The 16,654-nt window shown below is 45.0% G+C and overlaps 2 protein-coding genes across 5 annotated transcripts in view; both read left to right on the top strand.

Annotated features, from left to right (window-relative positions):
* Nucleotides 1-6,990, top strand: part of Fgd6 (FYVE, RhoGEF and PH domain containing 6) — a 112,913-nt gene extending 105,923 nt beyond the window's left edge. The window contains exons 20-21 of the mRNA XM_050145625.1: nt 1,217-1,365; nt 2,726-6,990. Of these exons, the coding sequence (XP_050001582.1) occupies nt 1,217-1,365; nt 2,726-2,762 (186 nt within the window). The 3' untranslated portion in view covers nt 2,763-6,990. The remainder of the gene's footprint in view (nt 1-1,216; nt 1,366-2,725) is intronic.
* A 2,603-nt stretch (nt 6,991-9,593) lies between these two features.
* Nucleotides 9,594-16,654, top strand: part of Nr2c1 (nuclear receptor subfamily 2 group C member 1) — a 49,119-nt gene continuing 42,058 nt past the window's right edge. The window contains exon 1 of one of the 4 annotated variants that reach the window (XR_007592378.1): nt 9,594-9,828. The gene's annotated coding sequence lies outside the window, so the exon portion shown is untranslated. The remainder of the gene's footprint in view (nt 9,829-16,654) is intronic. The other 3 variants (XM_050145635.1, XM_050145636.1, XM_050145634.1) reach the window with 3 other exon arrangements.

Genomic DNA, 16,654 nt, shown 5'->3' with positions numbered 1-16,654 from the left:
TTGCTTTGTGCAGAGCTGAGGATGTCCTGGGCATGCCAAGCAAGTACTGTTTTAGACAGAGGAAGGTGCTTGTCTTGTTTTGTTTTGTTTTGAGGCAGTGCTCACCGAATAACCCAGGTTGGTTTATAATTCAACATTTATCCCAGATTGTCATCCTCCTGCCTCAACCCATCCAATGCTAGGATTACAGGTGTGGGCCACCATGCCTCTCCTATTACTAGTACTTTTTGTGGGGGAACCAGGGGTTCAAGACAGGGTCTCTCAGTGTAGCCCTGGCTGTAATGGAACTCACTCTGTAGAACAGGGTGGTTTCGAACTCAGAGATCCCGAGCGCTGGGATTAAGGGTGTGTGCCACTACTGCCCGGTGTTACTAGTACCTTTAATGGGAATAGTATTATTATTTTTTTTTCATGAACTCTTACTCCAGTGTTAGGAATTTTGGAGAGTACTAAAATGCAGATATTTCTGTTGTCATGTGACTGCCGTTTCACACAGGACAGGGATTGCCCTCTCTTCTAGCCCCTCTTGGTGTCCCCAGCTCGTAGTGATACTGTCTCCAACTGCCCTTATCTGTGTCCCAGCAGCGTGTATGAAGGCCTCTCGGGGAGCGGGGTGTGGTAGCACCTGCCTACAACCAAGCTGTTGGAGGATAGGAGCAGGAGACTCAGGAGTTCAAGGTCAGCCTCTGTTAAGTGGAGTTTGAGACCACCTTGAGTTACCTGAGACTCCAGAAGGAAAGGAGGGAGGAGTAGGCTCGGCGGCGCACGCCTTTAATTTCAGCACTTAGAGGCAGCGGCAGGTGGATCTTTGAGGGTTCCAAGCCAGCCAGGGTTTCATGGTAGAGAAAAACAAAACCTCTGGAGAATCCAGGCAGAAAAATCACGGTGAGCTTCAGGTCCGCTTGGGCTGTAGAGTGAGACCTCGTCTCAACAACCAGCCAGAATCCCAGAGTTCCTCAGTGGGATCTGGGCCAGTCGCCTACTGCTTAAGTCCTTGGTGTCTGCATCCATAAACTGCTTTCCTTGACTGCCCGAAAACAATGGGAGACTCAGTGGGCACGAACATGGCAGGTGGCGAGTAGGCAGCTCACTGCTGACTCAGTAAAGATGAGCTGCTGGAACTGCTGTGTTGTCTATTAAACTGAGCTGTACAGGTCAAGGCTCTTCAAGCCTGAATTGCATCTAACCCTGCTGTCTTCCCTTGTCTGTTGCTTAGGATGTGGCCGCGTTGGAGAGCCAGCCTCTATTAGGGTTTACCGTCACTCAAGTCAGAGACGAGAGCTCAGAGTCGAGAGTGTTTCAGCTCCTGCACAAAGGCATGGTGTTCTATGTGTTTAAGGCAGACGATGCCCACGCCACGCAGAAGTAAGTCGTGCAGATTCCCCCTTGTTGTTTTACATGACATTTTAAAAGCTCAGAGAACAACTCTCAGAGATCCAAGTTTGAAAGATGTGACCTGTTATTCGGATGATTTAAAAACAGGAGATGAAAGAAAACCGGTAGTCCTGTCCATTGTGTGTGTGCGCACGTGACCTGGGAGGCTGCTGGAGCTCTGCTCTGGGGGAGGCAGAAGTGCAGGCGAAGGAGCCCTGGCCTTCAGAGACTGAAATCCCCCATTCAGTGTTTTGTGCACTAGCAGGACTGAAAAAAACAAATCTGCCGGCTAACTGTGCAGGGAAAATCAAACACATTGAGAGATTTGCAGTTGTTTCCAGACACTGAGTAGAAGGAAACAGGTATAGTTTTAGATGGTCTAGGCACAGGCAGTCTCTTCAGGACTCCAGCAAGAATCTTAATTGGAGGTGTTGAGAGACTATTTAACTTAAAGGTGTGTGCCCATGAAGGTGCCCCTCTGAGCAGGTAGCTCGGCTCACCTCTCCTCTCCTCTGATCTATTCCACCCCAGAGAGCGTACCTGTGTCCGTGTTTTCTCAGCAGGCTTTAAAGTTAAGCTCTTGGGATACAGGGAGCACTTTGAGGATTAGCAAGGTGGGCAGTTTTGTAGGCAGTCAAGAGTTAATGTGCTAGAATTGTCTATATTCCTGAGTACCAAGCAGGCACCGTGCTGCACTCTGAGAGACTCCCCCTGCCTCCTTCTGCTTTAGGGTATGCAGCGATGGATAGCTTTTTATCCAAATAATGCCTTCTGGGTACTGAGATTTAAATTGCTTATTTGTGACAAGGTTTTATTAGATTTGATTTGGTGTGTGTGTGTGTGTGTTTTGGGGTGTTTGCCTGCATGTATGTCTGTGCACCACGTGTGCCCGGTGGAGGTCGGAAGAGATGATCAGATCCTCTGGAGCTGGAGATACATGCAGATGGTTGTGAGCCACCATATGGGTCCTGGGAGCTGAACCTGGCTCGTTTAGAGCAGTCAGTGCTCTGAAGTGTTGAGCATCCCTCCAGCCTCTGGGGACTTTGTAAAGGTGTTCTGCAGCAGTACAACATAGGCTGTCTGCACCTAAAATCTGAAGTTTTGGAAATTCTGTCCTTGAAATTTGTGCTGAATATGTTACAGGCTACTGTGAAATGTAGTGATTTCAGATGTTGATGGCTTGCTCTAGTGATGTCACAGAGAACACATTTTCCAGGCCAGATGTTGGATCACATTACCAAACACAGGGTAGCTCCCTATGAAAGAACTCCTGTGTCTGTAGGAAAGATTTCAGTCAGCAGTGTGTACACTCAGAGGTGTCCCAGGTCTAACAGTTCTCTCTCGTTGCCAGGTGGATAGAAGCGTTTCAGGAGGGCACAGTGTTGTAGCAGCGTTGGCTTCATTTCCTCCGTGATCCGACAAGGTGGAGGCGCAGCTCAGCGCAATGGAGTTAGAGCTCTTCAGATGGCATGTAAAAAAAGAACACTGCCAAGATAACCCGTCCTCAGCTGTTAGCAGATAAACTGTTTTGTTAGGGATATGCAGTTCCTAAAGGTGTTTTTCATGTGTTATTTATTAAAATGCCGATGTTTACTTGCTGGTCAGAATTGTTTCTGAGACTCACACTGAATCCTAAAGTACTGTTTAAAGACGAGAACTTACCGTACACGGCTGATGCGCCGGCCATGCCGTTGTCTCTGCCTTCCATCCTGACGCTCTCACCGTTGGTAAGTCTTTGCAAGTAAAACACACATATTAAGGAGCAAACTTCCATACAATGTTTGGTGTAGAAATTGCAATTACAAAATTGCTGGTGAAAATGCAGACTTTTGCATCACTAAATAAACCTAGATGAAAATTTTTATATTGCAATAGAGATCCACATAGCAAGCTTCTACCTCAGTAACTGTGAAGTGAAATCCCAGCCGTCTGTACTGATAACTGTGTAGCTCAGGCAAACCTTGAGCTGCGGTCTTCTGCCTCGGCCTCTGAGGAGCTGGAACTAAAGGCCTGTGCCACCGTGCCTGCTCTGTATTTAAAACTGCCAGTTCAGTGTAAATGTGATTTTTTTTTCTTGGTTTTCTGAGACAGAGGCTCACTCTGGAGTCCAGGCTGCCCTGGAGGTCATTGTGTAACCTATACTAGCCTGGGGATTCATCTGCTTGGCCTCTCAACTGCAGGATTACATATGTGTGCCTCCGAGCTCAGTGATCAAAAAAACAGAATATGGCAGGGAACCTGTTACCCAGAATCCCCTACTATTCTTAAGAGTTCAGAGACCAAGTCATTGTTAGTATTTATATCTAAAACGATGTTTTATTTTCTATAACATGTATTTTTAAAGTTATCTGAAATCAGTCACATTTTTTAAAGGAAATTTTATGCAACTTTGATTTTGTTCCCCTTGACTTTCAAAGTTCCCTCTTCTTCTCACCCTCTGTCTCCTTTGAGACTCAGGCCTTCCTTGTAGCCCAGGCTATCTCAACCCATTGTCCTGCCTCAGCTCCCACGTCCACACTGGACTTTGCCGGTCAGTGTCCCTCACTAGGGAAGGTTCATATTCTTGATTCTGGCCCACTTCCTGTCTAACATGTAAAGCCCCTAGCACGTAGCCTTACTGATTAGCAGCAGCAGAACCAAGATAACACGCTTGAAACTGTTTCAGTGTTTAAATATTTTGTTGGCTGAGTTTAAACTGTCACCTAAAACTCAAGGTTATCCATAGATTATTACATTAAAGGATGCAAGACATTTCTGGTTCTTTATATATGATTTTTAATTCTGCAAGAGATTTCTGGTTCTTTATATATGATTTTTAATTTGGTGTGATGTCAAAAGTTGGAAAGTTTATCCTGAATACTATTTTTCCATTTTGAACACATTCAGGAGGCCTTTTGGATGCCACTTGCTACAGATAATCTAGGCCTGAGGTAACAGATGTAGTTTTTCTCAGCTGTTTCTGGCTACGGCATAATTTGAAGCCCTGTGCAATCTCATAGAACCCCACATGCAACCTTCCTTCTCACAGGAGGTGAATCCGTCCTTTGCATCTTGTTTTAATTGGGTCACGTAAATGTTTTCCATGTAAGCATCTGTGTGATTTGTGTAGTGTATTCCTTTGGAGACCAGGGTTATTTATAGTTTATATTTCTTCCACCTTTTCTCTCTTTGAATTCTCAGCCTCTTTAAGATTTGCTCATGAGCCTCAAAAAGACTAAGAAGTATTAGCCAGTATTCTGAATCAAGAATCTCTTCAAAATCTAAATGTATACAAAGAGAAGTTAGCGCACAAAGTAATTCTTATGTAATGAAATTTGTATGTGATTATAATTGCCAATTGCTTAGTCCTATGGAAAGTTTTGGAAAAGACAATATATAAACTCTCAGATAGTGCACCCCCCCATAAAAACATTCTAAATGTGGAATGAGACCACATTCCCTACCCCTCATGATCCCTTCATAACCTAGTAAATATGGTCAATAATTCATTTAACCTGACTCATTCAATGGCAAATATTTATAATTTGCCATAAAACTACTTTGAAAAGTATTCCTGAACCCAGAGTCTCTGGGAAGACACTGTCCCCACGAGCTACATCCATCACTAACATTTAACAGTCTGGATGTGGGGAACATCTCGACTGTGGGTCCCGGGAATGTTGCTCAGCACACAGACATGTGCTGCCCTCAGACCTTGCTCAGCTGTCTCCTAAGCACAGATAGAGATGGCAGACTGAGCTAGGAGAGGTGATACTCTCAGTACCCGTAAGCAGTGGCCCCTCTGTCTGCAGCAGCTGAATGCAGAAGCCCCCTCCCCCCCACGCCCTAAGAGAACGAAAAGGCCACTCTTTACATTATCCCATGTTTCTGAACCTCTTTCCGTTTTTGATGTAACCAGCATTGTTCTGTTTTCCCTGATGGCCCTAGTTTTCTCCAGTAAGAAGCTGGATTCTTTACTTGCTAACATTTTTTAAAAATGAGGTCAGAGGACAAAGACTCAAAAGTATGCTTTTGTTAGCAAAATACCTAGTGGGCCCCGTAGGGATGGAGGAAGCCTCCTAGTTCGGAACCTGATGTAGTCATCACAGCATATGGGGATGTGTTTTGGACGTGCTCCCACTGTGCTCCTCGTAGTCAGACCGCTGGAATTTCCATCTCGTCGTTCTATATGATCTATATATCTATATATATAGGATAGATAATGCGTTTATTCTATTTATTTCTCTTGGATCCCTGGAGCTTTAGTTGAAAACAGCGAGGACGGGATTCCCAAGGTGTTTTGAGTAAGGATCTGTTTTCCTCAAAGCAGCTCCCCCGCCTCATCCTCACCATGCCCCTGCCTCAGTCACGGGACTCAGCTGCGACTGACACAGCCCCCAAAGACCTTGTTCTGCATCAGCTCTTGCGCCCACGCTTCTCGCCATCCTGTGGTCCGCGTCGGTGGCCCCACTGACACTCATCTTTCTCCCAGCCAAGCCTGTTTCCTTCTGTAGGAAAGGACACCGCGTGGGGCTCTAGGACCTGACTCCTAGGTCCCTCCTGTCTTTCCAGTCTCGTTTCCCTTCGTCACCTTGCCCTTGCGGTCACTGGCGCTTCCCCTCAGTGCTGGGGGCACCACGCAGTGGCACACCACCTGCCTCCTATATATACAGCCTGGGTTCAACCCCACATCTAGAAAGCCAGTTCTATTTTCTGACTCCAGTGCCTCCTTTGTGTGGTCTGTTTTAAACCTTGCCAAAGCGATCTGCCTAAAGCAGAATTCTGACCGAATTCCTATTCCTGTAGGCTTCAGTGGCACTCCCAGTTTGGTGTGGAGCAACTCTTCCTATCCCGTGCACTCCAAGTGAACACACTTCAGCCTCTCTCCGTTCATAGCTCCCTTTCTCACGTCAATCAGCACGGCTCCCCTTCCTTGTTGTCTGACACTTCAGTGATGGGGTCCTTTCCCCCTCCTCTCCCTTAGACTAGATGCTCTCGTTCCTGTGTCCTGTATCTTCAGTTCCTAAACCGACCGGCATCCTTCTTACCACGCCCTGTCACCTGGAGGCTTACCACATGTCATAACAATGCCTTACACACAGCGGATAGACATTGCTTGTTGAGTATCTTCCACGGGCCCCTAAAAGGTATCTTCAGTCCACATACTCTGGAGCCTATGCCACTTTTAACGTTACTTTCTAAACGACAATCTATGGTGTTTTTTCTAGTTACTTCTAGGACAGAATCTTAAGAAGGGAAGCAAGTTTTTTACTACACTGCAGTGACGGCTGTGGTTCTGATGGTAAACTTGCCTTCTAGAAAAAATAAAAAATAAAGGCAATAGCTTTTTTTTTTTTTAAAAAAAAACCTAAGTATAAAAATAGTCCTTCTCCTTTGGCGTGGGGAGTGGAGGGAGACACCGTTCCCTCTCATGGAGTCTCTTGCTGTATGTGTGAACCAGTTTCAAAATACTTTTTAAATGACTTTTAATGTTTTCCTCAAAACACTTTTTTACTTAAAGTGATAATGGTTTGTATCTTACTGTTCATATAAAGATAGTTTATAAAAAAAAAGCATTGTAAATAATGTTAATATGTATTATAATTTATACAAAATAAATTTACTATATATAATATCTACTGCTGGTGTGGAGTCCCTTATTAGAGTTATTTTTTTAAACTTATTTTTGACACCATGTCATCCAAACTGGCCTTCAGTTTTCAGACCTTCCCCTCAGCCTCTTTAGTAACTGGGATTATAGGCATGAGCCTCCAAACCCAGCTTTAATGAAGTCTTTTAAGCCGTACCTTTAAGGTGAACCTCACTAGCCCCCTGTTGCTAAAGTTTGGCCAAGGGAGACATGTCACCTACAGTTACGTTCCTAAAGTGGTTTGTGTTACCAAGACTGATTTATTTGGTTAGTTTTGACACAGGATCTCACCCTGGCCTAATATTCATAGGAATGTTTCTGCCTTACCCTACGAAGTAGGCATTACAAGCATGAGCCACTGCGCCCCGCCCAAGTTTTAATAAATCAACTTCTTGGACTTAAGTACATTAACTGGATTGAGCATTGAGAATAAAGAAAACAAGGCAAGTGCCTTTTCCCTTGAACCCAGCTTGCTTTCATAGTTTACACATTTGGGACCAATTTAAGGGTATTGGGAGGGTTGTGTTGTGGCCAAACCAAACAACACTAAAAGATAGAGGTGGACTCTCAGAGAACTAAGTATGAAATGGTTCTAATTGCTAGGAAAGGCTGCATGTCCCTTTTCTATGTCTAAATCCTTCATTCCATTGGAAAATGGCAACACTTTTTTTTTTTAAGATGTAGCCCAGGCTACCTTCAAACTGTTACCATGGATTGTAGTGCCCATGCTACTACAGGTTGGTATGTGAGCTGGAAACTAGGCAGAAGATTTCAAAACATACATACATACATACATACACACACACACACACACACACACACACACACACACACACAGAGGGGGGCAGGGACACGGGTCATCCTTGATACAAGAATACCAACTTTATTGTGCTCAGGGGCAGATTGCATAGGGATCCTTAACCGATAGCCATACCCCAGCTCTTAGGATTTCCAGCTGCAGGTCTCACCAGAACCCACTCCCCCCACCATCAGGGTCTCGTGCTCAGAGCAGCTGCAGGCACAGGTAAACAAGTTGTTTTGCTCAGTTCACTCCAGCAGGCAAAGGGTCTGAGGCAGGCAAAGAAAGTCAAGGGGCCAGGGGTCTGCAGCTCACAACAATAAATGTCTTTGAGCTCCTGTTCCTTTAGCCTCTGCTTCCCAAGTGCTGGGATTACAGGCATGAGGGACCAGGAACATAAGGGACAACAATTATTCTGCCCAGCACAACCAAGTTTTGGTCCACTGCCCCAACTTGGAATTCTGCTCTGAATCTACAGGGCTTATCTAGACGCAAAGGAAATTTCCAGCTCACTTCTTAAAGTCTGGATCACACAGTGCTTAGAATTCAGGGCAGAGCTTTCTGCCACAGGTCTGCCTGACAGGACGTGATGTTCCATCAGTGACCTTTCGTTTTGCAAATCTTTACTGACCACCAGGAACTGTTAAATATCTGGGAATACATCGCCTAGCAAAAGGAACACAACAGAGCCCTTAAGAAGGTAGCCTACACAGTAGTAAATGTGTTCTTGCCCTTCACTACATCAGCCAAGTACGAAGTACAATTTGATGCGATTTTGCCTCAGCTTGTTCTCTATTGCTGGGAAGTTGTATGTGGCCGGGTTCTACCCAGACTCCTTAGCTAATAGTTTATAATCTGAGAGTGCCTATAAAACAAAGTCCAGTTTTCTAGAGATTAAAGACATCAATCCCAAATCGATTAGGTTGTTTATTATTACTCAAAACATTCTTTAAGGGACTGGAGAGATGGCTCAACAGTTAAGAGGACAAAGGTTCAATTCCCAGCACCCCTATAGTCACAACCATCTGTAACTTCAGATCCTGAGGATCTGATGGTCTATACCAGCACCGGGCACACTTCTGCACAGGCATGCAGCACAGGTAAAACCACCCATATTAAAAAACAATCCTGCGGCACTGGAGAGGAAGGCGGGAGGATCACGAGTTAAAAGACCTGTCTGGCCCGGTGTTGGTGGCGCAGGCCTTTAATCCCAGCACTCGGGAGGCAGAGGCAGGTGGATCTCTGAGTTGGAGGCCGCCTGGTCTACAGCGCGAGTTCCAGGACAGGTTCCAAAGCTACAGAGAAATCCTGTCTCGAAAACCAAACAGGAAAAAAAAAACCTAACTAAAAAACAAAATACCTGACTGGGTTTCCAACAGACCCGGTTTCAAAAGTCTTGTCTTTTCCTTCTTTCAAGATTTTTACTTTGAGTGTAGGGTTTTTGACCTACACATATGTTTGTGCACCAGAAGAGGGCACCAAATCCAATGGAACCGGAGTTACAGAAGGTTGTGACCGATCGGTCCTACGGGTGCTGGGAATCAAACCAAGTTCCCTGGTGGGGCAACAAATACTCTTAACCATCGATCCATCTCTCCAGCCCTCGGTTGTCATTGATTTCTAATCATATGTGTTAGGGTACGTGCACATGGGCTGCAAGTGCCCGCGGAGGCCCGGCGTCAGAGTTGCATCTAAGATGCAGGACATCTGACCGTCACGCGGCGGCGGCGGCGGCGGAGGCGACGGTCTCCCTCCACACCTGCAGGGGGCAATCGACTTCCAGAACCGCCGCTGGACTCCGGGGCCCTCGGCTTCACCCAGGGAACGTCACCGCCGCTGGCCGCTGCTCCACCGCGCTACCGCGCAGGCGCCGAGAGCACCGCGCACCGCCAAGCCGAGGGAGGGGTCACGAACTCTGACCCCCACCCCCAAATCCACAAACCCAGAAAGCTCCCCTTGTCCCCCTCGGCCTCGGGTCCCCCTCGCGTCAGCTCTCTGCAGCCCAGCGGCCGCCGCGGCGGAAGGGGTAAGTCGGGTACGGGACGGCTCAACCGCCAAGTGTCGCGGCTCCGGGGGGCCCGAGCGCCCGAGTGTGCGAGCGCCCGGTCCGCCCGCCTAGTGCCCGGGAGGTGAGCGGACCGCCCGAAGTCGCGGGAGCCCGGGCGGGGACGGTGACCTTTCACCCGCGGGGAACGCTTCCGTCTCGCCGCCGCTTCCTCCGCCCCGGGGCTGCGCGCGTGGTGGGTGCTGGGCGGAGAGCGGCGGGCCGCGGACCCCGGGGCTACGGATGTCGCCCTCCGCCCGCACTTGACTCTTCTTCCAGCGACCGTGTTTTGGAGGAAAGGTGGCCCACGGTATCTCTTGCCCTGGGCACAGCAGAGCGCCCGGTAGCCCTTTTGTTAAGAGTCCTGTCTCCAGTTCCTGCAGATGGCATCTTGTGAAGGGCGGGTATGGCCAGGTTGTCCCTTACCCTTCAGTAAGTAGGTCAGCCTGAGTTGGAAAGGACAAGCAAAAAAAGACTTGGAGTTAAATCCTCTTAGGGCTTTTCCCACCCCTTGGAAGTTAAAAGTGCGCCTTAGACTTTGAGGGAGGGGTTTTTGTTTGTTTTAAACAGTGTCTGCTTGTTTACCCGGTGGAGCGATTGTTTTTAAACTTTATGTGTCCGCTTTGGTAAATTTGGAAAGAGATTATTGTTCTGTTCTCTTCTGTTCAAACTACCAAGATGAAAAGAAAATCGTTTTGGGAGCATGTTTTAGGAATTGTAAGTTTTGTGGGCAGAAATTCAAGTAAATTAGGGGAGATTTCAGGAAGGTGAGGAAAGTGGGAATTTATTATTAATTTAATATTTAATATTGATGAGGAAAACGTTGGCTGACCCGTAGGAGCCAGGCTGATGAAGCACACCTGTAATCCTAGTCCTCTGGAGGCTGGGGCACCAAAGATGGCCTGGCATTCCAGGCCAGGCTGACTTAGAAGCTGTGTATCCACACCCCAGAAGACCTGCAGAAGATAAAGGAAAGGTGCTATGTCCTTTGGATCAAAATGTCCTCTAACCTTTGGGTGTGCGTCTTGAACCTTTGCATACAATGTAATTTTTCCATTTGCTGTCACTCCAGAGGCTTGTGGTGGAAGGGTGGCGGTCACCAAAGTTCATGTGTTCGGGTCAGGCTTGGGCTTGTGTACTGCTTCCGGCAGAGCCTCTGAACTCTGGTTTACAAAAGCTATTTTAATGTTGCTTTCATTGTCATTAATGAAGATACATGTATCCTTTACCACAAAAAAACAAAAACAAAAGCACACATGGTGCCAATAAATGTAACTGGTTTTATCATTCAGTGTAAAACAGGTGAAAGGTTTTGAAGGGGACAAAACCATGGCAACAAACCCTATATATCTAGTGTGGATGTGATAAAGTATGTAATTCCCACCCCAGTGATGGCCAAGACAAACTTAGAACACTGTAAGACCCTCTGTGCGTACACACACACACACACACACACACACATACACACACACACACTACAATCTTTTAAAACTGTCTCTAGAAAAATGGGCCTCTGTTCAAAAATTTTAGGTATTCGTAGAAGTCTGTTCTTGAATCCCAGTCAATTCTCCCTGTACACAATCTACACTGGATCATCCAGAAATAGTCTGAAAAGTGGAATTTGTGCTGGGTCTCAGAGGTGAAGTGGGAGATTAAAATGGGGGTATTGAGGGCATTGGACTCCATGTTTTCTGTTCAGCAGGAGAGTTGTTGAAGTTTTACCTCAGGGATCCCTTCAGAGGGAATTCCTTGGACCAACTTCGTGCTTTGTAAACATGTTGACATTTGACATATAGCATTGGCATTTAAAGGAATATGAACTTGTGATTTTCTGGGGAGGGGACTTTCCACCAGATTTTCAGAAAAAAAAATTAGTTTATGTGTATGGATGTTTTGCCTGCATGTATGTATCCAGGGTGTACAGTGCCCTCAGGGGCAGAAGAGGTGTCAGATCTTCTGGAACTGGGGTACCAGGAGCTAGTGAGCCACCATGCAGGTGGAGACACCGAATTTAGGTCTTTGGAAGGACGAGCGCTCTTAGCCCTGGAGCCATTTTTCCTGCCTGAGGAGGTTATTTTTAATTAAAAAAAAAATCATCTCTACTATAAACATCTCTAAGGAGCAAGTTTTCGCCCTGTTTTTTTCATATTAAACTTTCAATTTTATCTTTTAACATAAATATATGCCAGTTACTTCCTTGAAACAACAAATTCAAATCATTGGATTTTTTTTTTAAACAAAATGACAACTGTTTTGAGAGCCATAAATCGTTATGGAAAAAATGAACCAAATCAGACTTATGCTCCATCAAGGACTTAGCATCATTGTTCAGTTCGGTGACCTTTGACCTTGACTATCTTAAGAGCCTCCTCTGCTTGCTGTGAAGCTCTGTGGGCAGAGCCTGTTTGCCAGTACTGGAAAACAGACCAGATGGCAGCACCACAGCTCCTGAACGAACAGGGCCGCCCAGCACAACTGACTCCGTGCCTTTTATATAGGCGTGTAAGTGGAGACTGCGTGTTGGTTTCCTGGCTGCCCACACTTGAATATTAATCACACAGAAACTGTATTAATTACAACACTGTTTGACCGGTGGCTCAGGCATGTTTCTAGCTAGCTCTTACATCTTAAATGAACCCATTTCTATTAATCTGTGTTATCACCACAGGGCTTTGGCCATAGATCAAAGCAGCTTCATTATTAACCAATGGTAATAAAACAAATTCACAGCATACTTAGGGGAATCCCACATCACAGGTGCCTCCTTCAGTGGGTAAAAGTACATTTGTTTCTGCACACTTTGATTTCTTCTACAAGCCAACGTTCTCCCCTATGTTTTCTCCAGCAGCATCTCTGCAGAAACTTAACAAGACCTTTTAGCCTTGAACTTTCATTCATGAAAAAGAAAAAATCCATTGACGTTAAGATTACTGTCGTGTGGTGTGGTGGCTCACGCCTTATAACCCAGCAGTCGGGAGGCAGAGGCAGGCAGATCTCTGTGAGTTCGAGGCCAGCCTGGTCTACAAGAGCTAGTTCCGGGACAGGAACCAAAGCTACAGAGAAACCCTGTCTCGAGAAAACCAGAAAAAAAAAAAAAAATTTACTGTCTCTCCAGCCTGTGTGCCCTTGCACGGGGCAGCAAAAACAGTTTTTCAAGTATGCTCCCTTCCTAAACATATCTTAAACTAGCTACTAGACCGTGTTAGAAATACTGGTTGTGCTATCTCGCTGAATTACAAATTTGACATCCCTTAAACCTGGTAAAACACTGCTGGAATTGGTCGCATTACTTCTGGAAATTCTGTTGGAAAGAGCACCGTTGAGTAAAGAAACATTGTGGATTTCATCACTAGCTCTAAAGAGGCCCTGACTAATGAATCCCCTTTCCCATGAGCCACTGCTAACGGTTTAATGGTGACACATATACCCACTGTATATGTAACACGCACAGGTTTTGCAAGTGAATAAGACTCTTTGTAGGATACAAATAAATACTTTTCACTGACTGTAGCAACTTCTCAGAGCTTTTTTTCTCCCCTTACTTGAAGAATCTTAAACATTCAAATTATTCTTTTGGTTTATTGCAGTGTGTTTCATACCTTTATTACAGTGTCAACTCGGCGTCTTTCATGTTCTCTGCAGCCAAATCCTCATGAAAAATCAAGATGGGGTTATTTATTTTTCACATCATCATGAATATTAGAAATAAATCTATATTGCAAAGATGATTTGGCTTTTTTTTTTCTTGTCAATTTGGGTATTCTACAGTATGGCTAGGAAGAGTTAGACAGTTATCCATACCTGAAAAACAGCTTAGTCCTAAAATATAAATGAATATCACTTATAATTTTTAAAATAAATGCTAGCTTTAGTGTAGCATAATTAATAAAAACCCACAGACAGAAATTGGGATTCAACCTGAAGGTCAGAAAAGCAAAACAGCCAGCCACTGGCTCTTACTCAGTCCAAAATGGCGATCCTGCCTCCAGGAATCTCAGAATGAGACTGTGTCTGAGAGCTGTCTCCTTCTGTCCTATATTCCTCTCTAGGCTGAGATTAAAGGCGTGCACCACCTGGTTTCTATGGCAAACTAGTATGGAAAATGGAAGATGCTGTGGGTTAATGCTCTGTTTACTGTAAAGATTTGTTGTATTGGTTTAATAACATGCTGATTGGCCAGTAATCAGGCAGGAAATGTAGGCAGGGCAACCATAGGAGAATTCTGGGAGAAAGAAAGACAGAGATTCAGTCACAAGCCAGGCACAGAGGAAACAAGGTGAGAATGCCTTACTGAGTAAAGGTACCAAGCCACAGGCCTAAACATAGATAAGAATTATGGGTTAATTTAAGTTGTAAGAGCTAGTAAATAAGAAACCTGAGCTAATAGACCAAACTGTTTATAATTAATATAAGCCTCTGTGCGTTTATTTAATACTGAACGGCTGTGGGACCAAGCAGGACTGAAAGTTCAGTGTACACTTTAGTTTATGAAATTACACTCGTGGTTAAATTTTTTTTTAAAGATACAGAATTTTTTTCTTTTTTTTAAAGATTTATTTATTTATTATGTATACAACATTCTGCCTCGATGTATGCCCGCACGCCAGAGGAGGGCACCAGATCTCAGTACAGATGGTTGTGAGCCACCATGTGGTTGCTGGGAATTGAACTCAGGACCTCTAGAAGAACAGCCAGTGCTCTTAACCTCTGAGCCATCTCTCCACCCCTCGTGGTTAAAATTTTAAAATGCTGTTTATAGCTAAACAGTGGTATACACCTTTAATCCCAGCCCTTGGGAGGCAGAAGCAGGTGAATCTCTTAGTTTGAGGTCAGCCTGGTCTACAGAGTGAATTCTGGTACAATCAGGGTTACCCAGAGGTACCTATTCTTGAAAAACCAAAATAATACTAATAATAAAAATAAATAAAAATGTCGGGAGATGGGGAAGAATTGGGAGAATGGATTAAACATGATTAAAATATATTGTATAAACTGAGCATGCTGGATGCATGCCTTTAATCTCAGTACTCAGGAGACAGGGAGGTGGATCTTAGTTTGAGGCCAGCCTGATCTACAAATCAAATTCCAGAACAGCCAGGGCTCTACACAGAAACTGTCTTGAAAAACCAATAAACCAATGTATGTATATATGTGTGTATACATATATAATTATTTTAATAAAAACAAGTGTCCATGGAGACCAGAAGAAAGTGTCAGATCTCTGGAGCCAGACTTGCAGGTAGTTGTGAGTTCCTTGCTGTGGCTGCTGGGATCCTGGTTTGCTGTGAGACCAGTATGTGCCGCCAACTGCTGAGCCGTCTCTCCAGACCCCACAACAGCAGTTTTAAAATCCATCCTATAATTTCTACCGTCTAAAAATGTTTTTGTCTTGTATTTCTATTGAACAAATAGACAAAGCTCCAGACCAAGGCAATTTATGAAAGAAAGTGTTTAGCCGGGCGGCCATCGTGCGTGCCTTTAATCCTAGTGCTTGGTAGGCGGAGGCAGGCGGCCAGCCTGATCTACAGAGTGAGTTCCAGGACAGCCCGGGCTACATAGAGAAACCCTGTCTTGAAAAACAAAAACATCATTTAATTTGAGGGTTAATATTCCAGAGGGCTAAAGTCCACGGTCGTGACAAGCATGGCGCTGGGGCGGTAACTGAGGGTTTCCATGTTGAGGCGGCAGTGAAACCTCAAAAACCCACCCCAGAGACAGTTCCTCCAGCAAGGCCATATCTGTATGTCTCTCCCAAACAGTTCCACCAAGTGGAAACTTCGGAGCCTATGAGGCCCTCTCCTTCAAACTACCTCAGTGCTAATTTGATAATTAGACAGTGAAAAAAGAGGCAGGAAAATATTAGGAAATCTTTTTTATAATAATTACAAATAATTACATAATCGTTTTCTGTAATTAAACCCTTCTGTTTCTTTAAGAACTGAAAAGTTCGTATCAGGGAAAGAACCTTCAGAGCACCCAGTAGTCTGAGCTGAGTTGTTTCGGGCAGAGTTCATGGTGTCATAGGTCAAGAAAGCAGGTCTGCACAACACACACGTGTTCTATGTTTAAAGCAAAGGTCGCAGTGACGTGGCTCCATACAACTCGGGTGGACCTGTGCTGCCAGCAACACCTTGGATTTACTGTGTATTTGATTCTGAGTTCATTTTTGGTCCTTACATATTTAGAAACCTTTGCTGTTGCCAGATTTGTGATGACTCCCTTACATGGTCTTGTGTGGAATAGAGATCCAGTGTTTAAGAAACTGAGCATTTTTTTGTTAATTCAACCGTACACATGGACAGGATGAAAAGAGAAGGTCAAGGAGATTGTACGAGAGAGAGCAGAGTTAATGCTCTTGAAATGTCATTTTATCTTTATGGGTATTTGCCCTGCATGTATGTCTGTGTTCCGTCTTCATGACTCCAGAGAGCAGAAGAGGGGTTGTGTGCCCTGGAACTGGAGTTACAGACAGTTGTGAGGCACCAGGTGGGTGCTGGGAATCAAGCCCAGGTCCTCCGGAAAAACATCCTCTCCTGCCCTCATCCCCACGCTGTTGCCTTTCTACCTCAGTCTAATAAAGATATATAACCCTTCAATGACTAATTGAGTTTCTCTTCCATAAGATTTTGCTAAGTCTTGTGATAGCCGTGTTCTTCTGTGTCCTCTTCTTACTTAACATTTCTTCAGCTTGCTAACCCGAATGGCACACTCATTACCCACTAAAGACATCAGCCATGGGTGTATTTTCACTTCCATACTTCTCAGAGATGGTGCTGACTGTCTTATTTCTGAAGAATCAGCCTCAGGT

Source organism: Alexandromys fortis, unplaced genomic scaffold (genome assembly GCF_014885135.2).
Source record: "Alexandromys fortis isolate MF-2015 unplaced genomic scaffold, M_Fortis_MF-2015_v1.1 scaffold_50, whole genome shotgun sequence".
Classification (NCBI taxonomy): Eukaryota; Metazoa; Chordata; class Mammalia; order Rodentia; family Cricetidae; genus Alexandromys; species Alexandromys fortis.
This window is presented reverse-complemented; position numbering and strand designations above follow the sequence as displayed.